A 16,890-nucleotide genomic window follows, 5' to 3' on the forward strand; every position below is an offset into this window, starting at 1 on the left:
AGCAGAGAGAGGAAGGAAAGCTGCAAGCAGAAGTGACAGGAGGAGAAAAGAGAGCAAGAACTGCTTGTGGCTCTGCCCTGTCTGCCCATTAGCAGTGCAGTGAACTCTGTAGCCCTCAGCATTGTCTTTCTTTTGCACCCAGTGGTACTTTTACTTTCAGTCTTTGCAGTCAGGGACTAGGTTAAAGCTCCCTCTTCAAACTGTAACAGAGGATTTCCTCTGGGCTTGTCAGGGTGCTCAGGGCTGAGGTCTCCTTGCTCTCCTCATTTCTGCAGGCTGCAGTGAGAGGACCTTGATGTGGGAATTGATCTGGGATCCTTTCCCAGTGTGTAGGAGCTGTGGGTTCCTGCTCATCTTGCTCTCTCCCTGGGGAATCTCTGTCCCCTTCCAGTCCCTCCCAGCTGGGACTGTATTTTTCTGTGTAATCCTCAAGGCTGGGGTGGGTTTGGCTGAGCTGGGTGGTGCAGAGGGATGGATTTGGTCAGTGGCCTGGGCAGGTGTTGCAGAGCACAGCTGGAAACCCTGTGTGAGGCACAGGAATTGTTTCCTTGTGCTGCAAGGTTTCCTCCTGGATTGGCAGAGCTATCCCCTAGGTGTTATCACCTAGGATATGAAATCAATCAGAGAGGACAGCATCCCATGCTTTGGGATCTCATTCCCAGCTAGGAAGCTGTTTTCTGAGGAAGGGAGTGCTGCTGGCCTGGCAGCCAGCACCAAGGTGGGGATCTCTCAGGTGCTTTCCCACTGGGTGTAGCAGCCACTTTGCTCCAGTTGTTGCCTCTGGCTGTCCTGCTGCTGGGACTTCATCATCAGCCTTCCCTGTGCAGGACATTGCAGCTCTCCAGAGAGCTGTGTGCCCCCAGATGGGGGAAATTCTGTGCTGTGTGCCCCAGAACTGGTGGAAATGTTGTGCTGTAGCCTAAGTCTGTTATGTGTTGCATGGTGTTCTCTGGGGGAGGGGGCTTGTTTCCACACCCACTGGGACAGCCACCCAGGGGCTGTGGTAGATGTGATGGTGGATGGGTCACTGGTGACTCCACAGGTACCTCCTGTAGGTCTCTCCCCTGATTTGTCCCTCTCCCTTTTCAGCCTGTACAGAGCAGCAGTTCAGGTGTGCCAATGGTTGGTGCAAGCCCAAGTTCTGGGTCTGTGACAACGTCAACGACTGTGGAGACGACAGTGACGAGCTGCAGTGCAGTAAGTAACCCCTGGCTGGGCTGGGCTGAGGGCTTCAGTGAGGAGAGGGGGGTGATGGAGCCTGGAAACAAGGCAGGAAACCCCCAGTCCCAGCCTCCTTGAACCTGCATGGGAGCCCTGAGTGAGAGCTTGAAGGAGAGAAAGGAGGATGGGCAGGGGTGGGAGCTGTAGGCTTTTGAGGGAGAAAGGCCTGGAGCAGCCTGGCCTAGAGGAAGGTGGCTGTGGCCGTGGCAGGAGGGTTGGAACGAGATGGTCTTCAAGCTGCCTTCCAACCCCATCCCTTCTGTGCTTCTATGACTAAAAGGAGCAATGCTGCAGGACAGAGATGGTTTGAGGATGTTTGCTGGTGCTGGGAAGGGAGATGGACACAGCCCTGCGGGGGAGCTGCTGTGGGGTTCATTTCTCAGCAGCTGCTCTTTTTTCCTAGGCTGTGCAGCTGACAGCTTCAAGTGTGACAATGGGAAGTGCATCCCCCAGGCGCAGAAGTGTGACGGCAAGGACAACTGCGGCGATGGGAGCGACGAGGGCAGCTGCAGCAGCGGCGAGCAGAGCGCCGGGAGGGCAGGTGCGGCACCGGCGGCCGGCTGGGGAGGGCAGGGCGGGGGCAGGTGGGGCAGCGGCGGGCTGGGGAGGGCAGGGCGGGGCAGGCAGGGCCGCGGCAGGCTGGGAGGGGAGGGCGGGGGCAGTGGTGGCAGGCTGGGGAGGGCAGGGCGGGGCAGGTGGGGCGGTGGCAGGCTGGGGAGGGCAGGGCGGCAGCAGGCTGGGGAGGGGAGGGTGGGGCAGGCAGGGCAGTGGCAGGCTGGGGAGGGCAGGGCGGGGCAGGCAGGGCAGCAGCAGGCTGGGGAGGGCAGGGCGGGGCAGGCAGGGCGGCAGCAGGCTGGGGAGGGCAGGGCGGGGCAGGCAGGGCGGCAGCAGGCTGGGGAGGGGAGGGCGGGGCAGGTAGGGCGGCGGCAGGCTGGGGAGGGGAGGGTGGGGCAGGTAGGGCGGCGGCAGGCTGGGGAGGGGAGGGCGGGGGCAGGCAGGGCGGCGGCAGGCTGGGGAGGGGAGGGCGGGGCAGGCAGGGCGGCGGCAGGCTGGGGAGGGGAGGGCGGGGCAGGCAGGGCGGCGGCGGGCTGGGGAGGGGAGGGCGGGGCAGGCAGGGCAGCGGCAGGCTGGGGAGGGGAGGGCGGGGCAGGCAGGGCAGCGGCAGGCTGGGGAGGGCAGGGCGGGGGCAGGCAGGGCGGCGGCAGGCTGGGGAGGGGAGGGTGGGGCAGGCAGGGCGGCGGCAGGCTGGGGAGGGCAGGGCGGGGGCAGGCAGGGCGGCGGCAGGCTGGGGAGGGGAGGGCGGGGCAGGTAGGGCGGCGGCGGGCTGGGGAGGGGAGGGCGGGGCAGGCAGGGCGGCGGCGGGCTGGGGAGGGGAGGGCGGGGCAGGCAGGGCGGTGGCGGGCTGGGGAGGGGAGGGCGGGGCAGGCAGGGCAGCGGCAGGCTGGGGAGGGGAGGGTGGGGCAGGTAGGGCGGCGGCAGGCTGGGGAGGGCAGGGCGGGGGGCAGGCAGGGCGGCGGCAGGCTGGGGAGGGGGAGGGCGGGGCAGGTAGGGCGGCGGCAGGCTGGGGAGGGCAGGGCGGGGGGCAGGCAGGGCGGCGGCAGGCTGGGGAGGGGAGGGTGGGGCAGGCAGGGCGGCAGCAGGCTGGGGAGGGCAGGGCGGGGGCAGGCAGGGCGGCGGCAGGCTGGGGAGGGCAGGGCGGGGGCAGGCAGGGCGGCGGCAGGCTGGGGAGGGCAGGGCGGGGCAGGCAGGGCGGCAGCAGGCTGGGGAGGGGAGGGGAGGGTGGGGCAGGCAGGGCGGCAGCAGGCTGGGGAGGGCAGGGCGGGGGCAGGCAGGGCGGCGGCAGGCTGGGGAGGGCAGGGCGGGGGCAGGCAGGGCGGCGGCAGGCTGGGGAGGGGAGGGTGGGGCAGGTAGGGCGGCAGCAGGCTGGGGAGGGCAGGGCGGGGGCAGGCAGGGCGGCGGCAGGCTGGGGAGGGCAGGGCGGGGCAGGCAGGGCGGCAGCAGGCTGGGGAGGGGAGGGGAGGGTGGGGCAGGCAGGGCGGCAGCAGGCTGGGGAGGGCAGGGCGGGGGCAGGCAGGGCGGCGGCAGGCTGGGGAGGGCAGGGCGGGGGCAGGCAGGGCGGCGGCAGGCTGGGGAGGGCAGGGCGGGGCAGGCAGGGCGGCAGCAGGCTGGGGAGGGGAGGGGAGGGTGGGGCAGGCAGGGCGGCAGCAGGCTGGGGAGGGCAGGGCGGGGGCAGGCAGGGCGGCGGCAGGCTGGGGAGGGCAGGGCGGGGGCAGGCAGGGCGGCGGCAGGCTGGGGAGGGCAGGGCGGGGCAGGCAGGGCAGCAGCAGGCTGGGGAGGGGAGGGGAGGGTGGGGCAGGCAGGGCGGCGGCAGGCTGGGGAGGGGAGGGCTGGGGAGGGCAGCTGTGGCGAGTGGGGCTGGGGAGGGCAGCTCCTCTCAGCTGGCCTCTTAGGGCCTTCCTCCTGCCAGGCTGTCCTGGCTGGGCATCATTTTCCTGGGGTGGTGACATCCTGGGGCTGGGCAGAAGAGGTGAAGAGCTGCCCAGAGCCAGGGCTAACCTTCCTCCTGCCTGCAGGGGGGCAGTCAGCGGTCCCCTGCCAGGAGTACACCTACAAGTGCCGCAGCGGGGACTGCATCAGCAAACAGAACCCCGAGTGCGACGGGGAGCAGGACTGCCAGGACGGCTCCGACGAGGAGAACTGCGGTGAGTGCCCCGGGGAGGAGGGCTGAAATCCACTGGCCAGAGCAGCTCAGGTGACAGCAGAGGAAGCTGTATTTACAAACACAACTGCGATGCAGAAAGATGCAGTATGGGGTGGGTTGAAATCTCCAACCCCCCCAGCATTAACTTTGCCAGCCCAGCCCACATGGAAGCTGCACTTGGAATCATAGAATCAATAAGGTTGGAAAAGACCTCAGAGATCATCATGTCCAGCCTGTCACACAGCACCTCCTGACCACTAAACCATGGCTCCAAGTGCCACATCCAATCCCCTCTTGAACGCCTGCAGGGATGGGGACTCCACCACCTCCCTGGGCAGCGCATTCCAATGGCCAATTCCTCCTTCTGGGAAGAGCTTTCTCCTCACCTCCAGCCTCAACTTCCCCTGGCACAGCTTGAGACTGTGTCCTCTTGTTCTGGTGCTGGGTGCCTGGGAGAAGAGACCAACCCCCACCTGGCTACAGCATCCCCTCAGGTAGCTGTAGAGAGCAAGGAGGTCTCCCCTGAGCGTTCTCTTCTCCAGGCTAACCACTGGGGCACTTGTAGTGTAGGAGCTGGCCCAGAGCAGGCAGCAGGAGGTGCTGGCTGGGAGCAAGCAGTCACTCAGTGCTCTTTCTGCTTCCCAGACTGCGGCACCCGCTCCTACACCAGGCAGTCACGGATCGTCGGCGGGCAGGACTCTGACACAGGAGAGTGGCCTTGGCAGGTCAGCCTCCACATCAAGAGCCAGGGCCACATCTGTGGGGCCTCACTGGTCTCAGACACATGGCTGGTGTCAGCAGCACACTGCTTCCAGGAGCATGGCAAGTAGGTGGGACCCTCCCCGACTGCACTTCCCTCTTAGAATCACAGAATGTTTGGGCTGGAAGGGACCTCAAGGGTTGTCCAGTTCCAATCCCTCTGCCATGGGCAGGGACACCTCACACTACAGCAGGTTGCTCAGAGCCACACCCAGCCTGGCTTTGAAAACCTCCAGGGATGAGGCTTCTACCACCTCCCTGGGCAACCTGTGCCAGTCTCTCACCACCCTCATGGGGAAGAATTTCTTCCTAACATCCAGTCTGGATCCACCCATTTCTCGTTTTGCTCCACTCCCCCCAGTCTTCAGGCACCTTGACTAGGACCTCCCCACCTTTTACAAGCATTTCTCAAGGGAACTGGGGGGGCAAGATAATGAGAGCTACACCATTGTCTGTGAGAAGGGGACCTCACCCTACCCTGTGTTTATAGGGATGCCTACAGGTACTCAGATCCCAGCCTGTGGACAGCCTACCTAGGCCTGACCGACCAAGGGAACCGTGACGGGGCCAACGTGCAGGCACGCAACATCAAGAGAATCATCTCCCACCCCTACTTCAACGACTACACCTACGACTATGATGTGGCTGTGCTGGAGCTGCAGAGCCCTGTCACCTTCTCCTCCGTTGTCCAGCCCATCTGTCTGCCTGATGCCACCCACAGCTTCCCTGTGGGCAAGGACATGTGGGTGACCGGCTGGGGAGCGACCCAGGAAGGAGGTGAGCGCTTGGCAGCGTGCCCTCAGGAGTGTTGGCACCTGCAGAGAAGCTGGAGAGGGAGTTCTTACAACCATAGAATTGTCAGGGTTGGAAGGGACCTCAAGGATCATCTAGTTCCACCCCCCTGCCATGGGCAGGGACACCTCCCACTAGATCAGATTGCTCAGAGCCACATCCAGCCTGGCCTTAAGAACTTCCAGGGATGAGGCCTCTTTCCAAAGGCTTGTCCTGATGGGACAAGAGGTAATGACTTGAAACGGGAAGAGGGGAGAGTTAGATTGGACTTAAGGAGGAAATTCTTCCCTGTGAGTGTGGTGGGACTCTGCAACAGGTTTCCCAGAGATCTTCCCTTCCTGGCAACCTATTGCAGGTCAGGTTGTCTGGGGCTCTGAGGCACCTGCTCTAGTTGCAGAGTCCCTTCTGACTGCAGGGAGGTTGGAACTAGATGACCTTTAAAGGTCCCTTCCCACCCAAACCTCGGAGATTCTATCCATCTGTGACCACACTGATGCACTTCTGAGTGTTGCTTTAGGGGAATGGGGGACACTTGAATGTATTACCTTGCCTCAGGGCTGGAAGCAAAGGAGGTTCCCTTGGGAGCAGCTGAAGATCTCAGTCCTGAAAAACAGGGGGGGGGAAAATGGAGATAGGAAAGAGCAGGTTCTTGCCACAGGGATTGAGCTGGCACCTGGTTCTGTGGGCTCCCACCACTGACACAGGGATTGAGCTGGCACCTGGTTCTGTGGGCCCCCACCAGTGCCACAGGGATTGAGCTGGCACATGGTTCTGTGGGCTCCCACCAGTGCCACAAGGATTGAGCTGGCACATGGTTCTGTGGGCTCCCACCAGTGCCACAGGGATTGAGCTGGCACCTGGATCTGTGGGCTCCCACCACTGCCACAGCAATTGAGCTGGCACTTGGATCTGTGGGCTCCCACCAGTGCCACAAGGATTGAGCTGGCACCTGGATCTGTGGGCTCCCACCACTGCCACAGGGATTGAGCTGGCACTTGGATCTGTGGGCTCCCACCAGTGCCACAAGGATTGAGCTGGCACCTGGATCTGTGGGCTCCCACCACTGCCACAGGGATTGAGCTGGCACCTGGTTCTGTGGGCTCCCACCAGTGCCACAGGGATTGAGCTGGCACCTGGATCTGTGGGCTCCCACCAGTGCCACAGGGATTGAGCTGGCACCTGGTTCTGTGGGCTCCCACCAAAGCAGGGAGGGGAGGGAAAGGCTGTTTCAAGGCAGCATGGGCCTGGAGTGACGCTGTCCCCCCCTCTGTGCTGGCAGGCAGTGGAGCCTCCATCCTGCAGAAAGCTGAGATCCGGCTGATCAACCAAACGGTGTGCAACCAGCTGCTGACAGACCAGCTGACCCCGCGCATGATGTGCGTGGGCATCCTGACCGGCGGCACCGACGCCTGCCAGGTAAGGGCCGGCAGGGCCTCACCAAACATCCCTCAAATGCACATCATCAGATCCTGCTCCACTGGGGGAGTGGACAGATGGGAATGGGCTGGGGCTCTGAGCCCCCAGGGCCGGGCCTGGCCTGGCTTGGGCTCCCGGCCCCCTCACCAAGTGGGAGAACACTGCACCCACGCTCCAGTTTGCTCCTCAGAGCCTGTGTTAGCAAGGCAGGACACCTGCTCAGCTCCTGATTTGGGCACTTCTCTTGCTGTACTGTAAGATGTGAGTTAGGTCGAGGTGCAGCTCGGCTCAGGGAATGACCAAGCTGTCCTGGGCAGGAAACTGACAGCTGCCTTAATTTCCTGTGACTGTTTGGCGCTTGCAGGGTCATTAATAGAGTAAATCACAGAGGCTTAATTGCTGTTTATCACTTCCTTGGGTTGGTGCTCACAGTTCTGTCTGTTCCTGCCCAGGGAGACTCGGGGGGGCCCCTGGTCAGCGTGGAGTCCAGCGGGAGGATGTTCCTGGCCGGCGTGGTGAGCTGGGGCGATGGCTGCGCCCAGAGGAACAAGCCTGGAGTCTACAGTCGCATCACCAGCCTGCGGGACTGGATCAGACAGCAGACAGGCCTCTAGGGGGCGTGCTGGTGGACATGGACACCTCTTGTGCAGCTCTGGCTGGAGACACGTGCGGTGGTCGTGGCCTCCTAGCAGCGCACAGCCTCTACTGTGAACTTCAACCCTCCCTCTACCTCGCCACAAGCATCTGGGACTCCGGGGGTGTGCTGAAAGGCTTGAGTTTGGCCCTTGAGTAATCAATGCTTGGAGTGGGACAGAGTTCCCTGTTGTGGGGACATCAACACCACCACCAGCTGGAATGGTCAATCCCCCAAGACACAGAGGAACTTAATAAAAGCAATTCGATTCAGTTCACAAAAGAGGCAAAGGTTATTGGGCCAGGATCAAACCCAGGCTCTCAGCTTCCATCCCAGCTGCAGAGTTTGCTCCCAGCCAGCCCTCCGTGCCCCTTTCTCTGCTGTTCAGTGATGGAGAAGGAGGAGGAGTCCTTACCCTTGGAGACCTCTCCCTGGGTGGTGTCCTGTGGTCTCCTCCTGCCCTGGCAGCGTGGCTGGAAGAGAGCAGCCTGGCACAGCACCCCCGGGGCCTGGCATCACCACCCTGTGCCTTAGTGAAACGTCTGCTGCTGGCCTCCAGCTGCTTGGAGTTGTGCTGCAGGCAGAGGGGCTGCACTGAGAGCCTTCCTGGAGCTTGTCCCCTGCAATGACAACACAACCTCAGCTGGGCCAGGCACTTCTTATACCCTCCTTGCTCTTTTGTAAAGAACACTGCAGAGATGTGAGTTGTGAATGTGCTGATTTGATTTCTCCTCTCTGGTCCTTGCCCTAGAAGAGCACACTCCAGTGGAGCTGAGTTAGTCCTCTCCTTGCCTGTAAATACAATTGTTTTGTAAAACTCTCTGTGAAGTGGAGCTGCTCAATAAACAGCAATGTTTTCTAGTACTCTGCTGCTGTGGTTCTTCAGGAGCTGGGAAACCTGCAGCACACATCCAGTGTGAAACAAGGAGCTGAGCTCCTGCACCTCCAGCACTGCACTCCTGTACCTCTGCATGGCAGCTCCAGCATGAACAACTTGCCAGAGTCCAGGCAGAGCCAGAAGTGAAGCTGAACATCACATCAAGCGACTCCAGAAGCACCTTGCCCCCCTGGAAACCTGCACTCACCCCCCCCATGCTGGGAGCAGGCTGGCAGGAGCTTGTTCCACTTCCCCTTCCCTGGGCAGGCAGACAGCTCCTAGGGGAAACAAGAAAATAGAGAGGCAGAATAAATCCCCAACTCACTCCCAGGAGTCAAACAAGCTCCTGCTTGAGTATGTGGTGTGGCTGCTCTGTTCCACTTTGCAGTCTCCTCACCTTAGAGATGGTGAAAGCTGCTGAATCATCCAGGGTGCACCAGGAGCTGGGCTGGGAGGGCTTGCAGGAGGATCTGGGGCTCAGGGCTCTCTAGAGAGGAACATTTTGGCTCTGTGGTTGCACCACGTTGCAGCAGCACAGAAAGCTGTTTAGAGTAGCCACTCACTGAGCCCTGATCTCTGACACAACACTGACATGTGAGCCAGGGCCAGGCTGGGTGCCAGGCTGGGTGCCAGGGTGTCCCTGCAGCTCCCTGCCTCAGATAGGGCAGAGGAACTCTGGGTCTGGTACAGTTTCTCTGGAATAATTGTCAAAGATGACTCAGTGAAGCCCCTCAGAGCACTGCAGTGCTGGGGGCTGGCTGGCTGCAGTGTAGAGGGCTCCACATCTGCTCTCCAGCCCAAGGGCACTTGCAGGGCTGGAGGAAGACACCTCTGGCTAAGGTAGAGCAGCAAAGCATTGGACACACTGCATGGGCTAGGATCTGGCCCCAGAGCTCACCTCATGCCTGAATTCCTGCAGGGAGCAGGCAGGTAGTGCTGGACACTGAGTGGGGCTCACCAGGGCCAGTTCCATCCATGCTGCCCAGAGCTGAGGTCCATGCACAGCATCTCCTCCACCACTCAGCTGTCAAAGCAAATGAAACCATCAAAGGTTTGATTCCACACTGGCCCAGTTTGCAATCAACCCCCCCAAGACATGCACCCCAAAATAGATTTCCCTAAACTTGAAGGCTTGGAGATGCTATGCAGGAGGTGCCTGAGGCCCCACAGTCCCAAGTCAGGGCTACTGGATCCCACACTCCTGCCTGAATGCAGGAGGCCAGGCCAGAACTCCCAGCCTGGATGCCTCAGTCCTGCCCCATCAGCCATCTCGTGGCACAGCTGGGAGCACCAGGTCCTCACTGGGCAACTCCAGGCCCTTTACACCCTGCCCAACACAGCCCTGCTAGGGAAGCATCACCTCCAGGAAAGCCCAACACAGCTCCTGGGGGTACAGAAGGTCCCCCACAAGCCAACCACCCAGGACACCTGTCCCATTCTCTCCTCACCTTGTGCTACCTGCAGAGGCCCCAGTGTCTTCCCCTGACTTTTCCAGCTTCCAGGTGGAGGAAACCAGCACTAAAATGACCTCCCTGCCCCAAAGCCGGGCAAGGACTCCCTGCTCTAAAGCCCTGTGACAACTTCTTTGGCTCTCCTTGACCAGCTTTGGAGCCCCACTGGCTCCTGAGCACTGTCAGGTACCAGCATGGAGCTGTGATGCCCTCCCAGCTAAAGCAAACTAAGACTAAGGTTGTCTCAGACCTGGTGGCTTGAGGAGGAGCTGGGAGAGAGGCAGAATACTCACCCTGGTCACCTGGAGCTCACTGTGCTGAAGTCTTCCCAAGCCCTCCTCACTGTCCAGCACCTACCAGGAAGGTGCTCAGGCTTCCATAGGCACCACCTGCAGTCTGGTTCCTGCCCTGCACAGCTCCTCCTGCTCCTGGAAAAGAGCCATGGGCATGGCTGGGAATAGCCAGGGCTGCCAGGGGATGAGCAGCTGGTCAGCCAGGGCCCCAGCCACCCCTTGTCAGCAGGCAGGATGAGGACAGAAAACTTGTCCTCGTTGGAGGAAGCCAGCTGCAGGGAGCAACAGGGAAACCAAGAGTCCCAACCAAGCACTAGGCAAGAGAAACCCTCCCTGAACTGTCCCACCAAAGGTCCACTGCACCACGAGGCCATCCCCAGAGCAGGACTGCTCAGAAACTTCAGCTCCTGCTCCTACAGAAAGCAGGAAAGCTCAGCAGCAAATACAACCACAGGAGAGGAAGAAATCCAAAGTCCCTGAGCTCCAACCCCACTAGATGTCCCTCTCAGCCAAGGCACAAAGGCTCCTGAAGCTCACCAGGAAGAAGGTCAAGGGAAGCAGGGACGGAGCAAGTCTCCAGGCTGCAAGCCCTCTCCTCAATGCCAGAGGGGAAGGAGCCAAAAGAGAAGGAAAGGAGTGGTCGGAGAAGGGAAAGAAGCGTAGGAAGCACTGGCTGGAGAAGGGAGCCAGGCAGCTTGGAGCTGGCCATGCTTGCAAGGTGCCTAAAGGAGGTACTTGGGAGGAGGGGGAAGCAGCTCTGAATCAGCCTGGAAATTCCCAGCCCTCAGGTTAAAGCTCCAAGGCTAAGAGCTTGCTGACGGCCAGCAGCCCCTTGAGTTTCTCTCCCCCCTCCCCAGCCCACCAGCAGTTCTCAAGCTCCTTCCCCTCTGCCTGAGCCCTGGGAGGTGCCAGAGGGAACTCCTCCGCTTGCTTCACCTCCCAGGCAAGCAGCTGTCAAAGCCAGGTGCTGGCTTTCCCTTCGAGGTGCACTGTAGGACTGGGGCAGCACAAACCCGGCCCCAGCTTGCCCCGGGAGCAGGCAGTGGTGAAATGCTGTGGGGCTGGGGGCTGCAAGACGAGGGGGCTGTCTGCTGGCTCCCGCGGCAGCTCAGCCTTGCCCCCAGGCACTCGAGACACAAGAGGGGCTGAGGGGCTGACACATTTGTGTCTCCTGGCAGCCGTTGTCTTAGAAACTGTGAGAAAAGTAAAGAGATTGGGAAGCCCAAAGCGATCGTTAGGGGCAACCTCTCACCCCAGGAAGCCAACACAAACAACAGGGTCAGGGAACAGGGGGCTGAGAGGGTTTTGTGCTGCTGGGAGCTATCGGGATGGCTACGGGAGGGGGGTAGAAGGGGGAAGGAAAGGCTGCATCCCCTGGAAGTGAACTCAGGGGTTGGTCCCGGAGGGGAATGGATGACTTGCAGGAGGCAAAGCAGCAGGAGAGTGTGCCAGCTGATGAATCAAAGGAAAACATCCCACACCATTCCCTGCACACCACCTCACCCAGCCTGGCTGGGGCAGCCCAGCTGCTCCCATGGATGTGCACAGCAGGAGGACCAGGTGAGTGGTCTGCTCCTGCATCCATCCTGCTCCACATCCCCCCGTTTCTGATGTCACCTGTTCCTCCAGGCAGTTCCACACCCACAGCAGCCTGGGGTGCTTAAAACACCCTCCTGGGTTCAAAGAGGATTTGACCCAAGGCACTTTCTCCTACTCCTTTTCACATGAGGGATCTGGAGCACCTCTGTGACAAGGAGAGCTTGGGAGAGCTGGGGCTGCTGAGCCTGGAGAAGAGCAGCCAGAGAGAATCTGACCAATGCCCAGCAAGAGCTAAAGAGGATGGGGCCAGGCTCTTTTCAGTGATGCCCAGCCCCAGGACAAGGGGCAGTGGGCACAAACTGTGACCCAGGAGGTTCCATCTAAAGGAAGAGAGGAGAAACTTGTTTGCTGTGAGGGTGCTGGAGCCCTGGAGCAGGCTGCCCAGAGAGGCTGTGGAGTCTCCTCCTCTGGAGGCATCCCAAACCCACCTGGCCATTGCCACCCTGGGCAAGCTGCTGTGGGTGCCCCTGGCGTGGGCTGGATGATCTCCAGAGCTCCCTTCCACCATGCTTTCAGCTTTCTCCAGACAAGAGACTAAAGCTCCTGCTCAGAGAGCTGATGCCAGCACAGAGACACCCTGCAGGGCCCCAGGCTGGCCAGAAACGCTCTCTTTGTGCCTCCCACCACCACTGATGGGCACAGCAGCTGCACCCCGGGCTCCCATTCACTCGGTGACAATGGCACAGCTCCTGTCACCCTCCCACATCCTGTGCCAGGGCTCCTTCTGCTTGGCTGATCTCCACTGCCCTGCCTCCTGTCCATCAGCTAGGCTGGCCCCAGGCATCAACACACACCACAGGTCCTCTGCTCTTGGCTCAGTCACTCAGTCACTTACACAGACCAAGCCCCCCACCACACTGGATCATGAACTGCTTTACATCCATTGCACCAGGGGCTTGCTCACTCCAGCTGAGCATGGCAAGGTTTAGGGGAGGCCTCTACTCCTTGTCCAGCACAGCAAACTCAAGAGTGGTGAGGGTTGGGAGGGACCTCTGGAGATCATGGAGTCTAGCTCCCCTCTCCAGGCAGGTTCACTTAGAGAAGGTTGCACAGGACCATAATGTCCAGGGGGGTTTTGGAGGACTCCAGATATGGAGAGCACACCACCTCCCTGGGCAGCCTGCTCCAGCAGTCTACCACCCTCCAAGTTCCTCCTAACAGGGAGGAACACAGCCAGCAGCTTCAGCTCAAGAGAAGCCCCTCTGGCAGAACAGCCTGAGCTGCAGCTCAGAAGTTTCCTTACCAGGAGCATTAGTGTGGTACAGGAGCAGGAGTGGTAAATCCACCTTGGGATCCCTCTGGAATCAATCCTTGCTGCAGCACATGGCTTGTCTCAGCTGAGATCTCCAGCAGTCCTCAAGGCAGCCCAGACCTTGTGCAAGCACAGCTGGTTTCAGACAGCAGTGGGCTCAGAGGGCAGGCAGAGAGGGTAACTGGCAGGAGAGAGAGAGCCTTTGTGGCAGCAGGAGGGCACAGAGAGCCTCTGTGGCAGCAGGAGGGCACAGAGAGCCTCCTTCAGCAGGAAGCACAATCCCCAAGGCAGCATTAGAATCACAGAAGTGTCAGGGTTGGAAGGGGCCTGAGGGATCATCTAGCTCCAGCCCCCCTGCCATTGCTCCCCAGCACAGCAGTGCCCTGGTCTAGAGCTCTTTGGCACAGGTCAGAGGCTCCCACATCTGCTGCACTTCCAGTAAGAAGGATGAGAGCTTCCTTACGGAGAGGCACAGCTTCCAGGGAAGAGGAGCAGGGGAGGTTGCCTTGGAGACTGCAGGCAGCAGATGGCTGGGTCTGACTGGGTCCCACACCACGGCAGGCCCTTGCCAGAAGGGTGATCTCAGCAGTGCATGCTGCCTTATCACACATTCCTGGAGGAAGGGCTGGGGTGAATCAGGCTGTGGGGAAGGTGGTTCTCCACGTTACCATTAGTCATGAGCTTTGCCTTGGCCCCCTCTGCCCCCCAGCATGGCCAGAGTGCTCCTCAGAGCAGAGGGACCTCTCCTGCTGGAAAATTCCTCCCTTTGCACCCAGAGGTTAGCAGGATCTGTGCAGCACAAGGCTGTGAGGGGAGCACAGACCCACTCCCCACCCTCCTTTCCCCTGGCAGAGGGGTGAAGGCAGCATCCTTGCCTCTGCCTGGTCAAAGCAGGGTGCAGATGAGGGTTGAAGACCCCACTGCTCCTGACAGCTAAACCACAAATCAGCTTCTGGACAAAAACCTTAAAGCTTCACACTCCCCTCACACTACCATCTCTGCACCTCCAATCCTGGGCTCAGCTCTGGGCCAAGAGGGACACTGAGGTGCTGCAGTGTGTCCAGAGAAGGGCAACAAAGGTGGGGAAGGCTCTGGGGAACACCTTCAGGGAAGGAGCATCCACAACCTCCCTGGGCAACCTGTTCCAGAGTCTCAGCACCCTCACACTGAAGAGCTTCTTCCTCAGCTCCAGTCTAACCCTGCTCTGCCTCAGCTTCAAACCATTCCTCCTTGTCCTGTCCTGTCTTCAGACACCCTCAGGAAAAGTCTCTCTGCAGCCTTCCTGCAGGATCCCTTCAGGCACTGGAAGGCAGCTCCAAGGTCCCCCCGGAGCCTTCCCTTCTCCAGGCTGAACACCTCCAGCTCCCTCAGCCTGTCACACAGAATCACCAAGGTTGGAAGAGACCTCAAAGATCATCCTCACAGCAGAGGTGCTCCAGCCCTTGGATCATCTTTGTGACCCTCCTCTGGACTCACTCCAGCAGCTCTGTGTCCTTCTCATGCTGGGGACACCAGGACTGGAGGCATGGTCTCAGCAGAGGAAAGATGGAGAATCACCTAACACATGTATCAAAGTGACCCAGAAAGAGTTCATCAGGACTCAAGGGACTGAGGAAGCATTAACCCACTGCAGCTTTCCAGCACTGGGCTGGAAACAAGGAGGGGAACAGGTCAGGTGGAGGGTTAGGAAAACATCTCTCATGGTGAGAAATCTGCCAGGCTCCCAAGGGAAACAGTGAAAACCTTGCTGCTTGAGTCACTTAAAACTGGACCCAGCACAGGAAAATCCAGTGTAGGGAACAAGCCTTCCCCCATAGGGGGGAAAAATGGAGAGGCTGGATGAGCTCAGCTCTTTCCCATCTCCACTTCTTGTGGCTCCAGAAATGTGCAGAGGCAACAGCTTAGCCCAGAGCAGGTGAGATGGGTGATTCATGGCTGCTACCAAACCTGCCAGGGGGAGCCAGCCCAATCCACACAGCTCACACAGCAGCTTCTGGACACTGGACTGCCAGGACCACACTCAGCTTGAGGTGAGGAATCAGAATTGTCAGGGTTGGGAGGGACCTCAAGGCTCAGCCAGTTCCAACCCCCCTGCCATGGGCAGGGACACCTCACACTACAGCAGGCTGCTCACAGCCACATCCAGCCTGGCCTTCAAAACAAGAGGACACAGAGTCAAGCTGCACCAGAGGAGGTTCAGGCTGGATGTTAGGAAGAAGTTCTTCACAGAGAGCTTGGCCATGGGAATGTGCTGCCCAGGGAGGTGGTGGAGTCACCATCACTGCAGGTGGTTAAGATGAAACTGGATGAGGCACTTGGAGCCATGGTTTAGTTGATCAGATGGTGTTAGGTGATAGGTTGGACTTGATGATCTCAAAGGTCTTTTCCAACCTGGATGATTCCATTCCATTCCATTCCATTCCATTCCATTCCATTCCATTCCATTCCCTCCAGGGATGAGGATGAGGCTTCCACCACCTCCCTGGGCAACCTGTGCCAGTGTCTCACCACCCTCATGGGGAAGAACTTCTCCCTGACATCCAATCTGAGTGAGCTGCTTCATCATCCAGTCTGGAGCAGCTTCTAAGTGAGGGAAGAAGCAGCAGCAGCAGCATCCACAGGAAGGGAAACACAGGGCCATGAGTTACCAACAACCACCTTGGTGGTGGCTTCTGACCTTCACTGGGCAAACCTCTAAGCTCAAAGAGAAGTTACCTGATGAAGAACTGACATTTCACATGGTGGAAGGGGGATGTTGAATAGGTTACCCAGGGAGGTGGTGGAGTCCCCATCCCTGGAGGTGTTCAAGGAACGTGTGGCCCATGGCACTTTGGGACATGCTTTGATGGCCATGGGGTGGGGGGGGGGGTGATGATCTTGGAGATCTTTTCCAACCCAAACCACTCTGTGATTCTGCTGATGTGTTTTCAGACAAGCTCTCCCAGACATTAAGCCTGAGGCCACAGAAAAACTAACAGTGAGGTAACCCTGAGCAGGACACTGCTGCTCTTGTTGTGCTGTGAGAGCCACACACCTCAGTAACAGACTTTCCTCAAGGAAAAGGGGGGGGGGGGGGGGGAAAAGCTAGGAAAAGCTCATTCCTTGATTAATATCAGTCTCTCCTGCTGTCCTTTGGAGACAACTGCTGCTAAGGCCTGGAAGACACTGGGCTAGACAGATCATTAGTCTCCCAGCAAATCCCAGCGAGCACAAGCGAACTGCAGCACACAACCCATCCATCAAAGACCTGCACTGGCTGCCACATTCCCTGAGCCACCAGCAGATAAACCACAAACAAGCAACCCTCTGAGCCTGCCTGGGCCTCTGGAAGGCAGCAACTGCCCATGCAAGGACACTTGGACCTGACAGAAGCTTGGCAGCAGCAGGTAGGAGGTCTGCTCCTGACGTCCTTCTAGCGGAGAGCCAGGCTGCCTGTTCAAACAAGGGATCTGCTGTGAGGAATTCCTGGTCCAAGGTAATTTACAGCCTCAGTAAATAAACAGGCTCAGGGCTGCTTAAGCACTGTTTAAACACCCATACACAATAGCCCTGGGCACAGCACTCTGAAGCACACGGGAGATGTCAGAGCTGGGAACAGAGAGAGGACAGCAAGTCAAGCTCAGGACATTCCCCAGCAGGAATGACACTCTTGCCCTCTCCAAAACACCACCTCCTCCTCAAACAGGGCTCCCTCAGCCCTCCACCCACATCTCCAGGTCAGAAACCCAAGACATCTTGAATGTGAGAGGTTATCTCCTTGTCTTCCACAGAATCACCAAGGTTGGAAGAGACCTCAGAGATCATCAAGTCCAACCTGTCACCTAAACCATGGCTTCAAGTGCCACATCCAATCCCCTCTTGAACACCTCCAAGGATTGTGACTCCACCACCTCCC

At 59.6% G+C, this 16,890-nt stretch overlaps 1 protein-coding gene and 1 long non-coding RNA gene across 4 annotated transcripts in view; one reads left to right on the forward strand and one right to left on the reverse strand.

Annotated features, from left to right (window-relative positions):
- ST14 (ST14 transmembrane serine protease matriptase) overlaps positions 1-8,387 on the forward strand; it is a 28,658-nt gene extending 20,271 nt beyond the window's left edge. For all 3 annotated transcript variants that reach the window (XM_068160036.1, XM_068160038.1, XM_068160035.1), the window contains 7 exons: positions 1,090-1,197; positions 1,625-1,762; positions 3,795-3,923; positions 4,568-4,748; positions 5,172-5,458; positions 6,753-6,889; positions 7,342-8,387. In XM_068160036.1, coding sequence (XP_068016137.1) covers positions 1,090-1,197; positions 1,625-1,762; positions 3,795-3,923; positions 4,568-4,748; positions 5,172-5,458; positions 6,753-6,889; positions 7,342-7,503 — 1,142 coding nt within the window. In that variant the 3' untranslated portion in view covers positions 7,504-8,387. The remainder of the gene's footprint in view (positions 1-1,089; positions 1,198-1,624; positions 1,763-3,794; positions 3,924-4,567; positions 4,749-5,171; positions 5,459-6,752; positions 6,890-7,341) is intronic.
- Positions 8,388-9,304: 917 nt separating this feature from the next.
- On the reverse strand, positions 9,305-13,103 carry LOC137451942 (uncharacterized). The gene is made up of 3 exons (XR_010989923.1): positions 12,987-13,103; positions 10,145-10,279; positions 9,305-9,424 (listed from the first exon to the last, which is right to left on the reverse strand). It is a non-coding gene; the product is annotated as an uncharacterized lncRNA (long non-coding RNA).
- Positions 13,104-16,890: the final 3,787 nt, after the last annotated feature.

The sequence above is a fragment of the Melanerpes formicivorus genome, unplaced genomic scaffold, assembly GCF_026170545.1.
Source record: "Melanerpes formicivorus ecotype bairdi unplaced genomic scaffold, bMelFor1.0.p_v2 SCAF_47, whole genome shotgun sequence".
Lineage (NCBI taxonomy): Eukaryota > Metazoa > Chordata > Aves > Piciformes > Picidae > Melanerpes > Melanerpes formicivorus.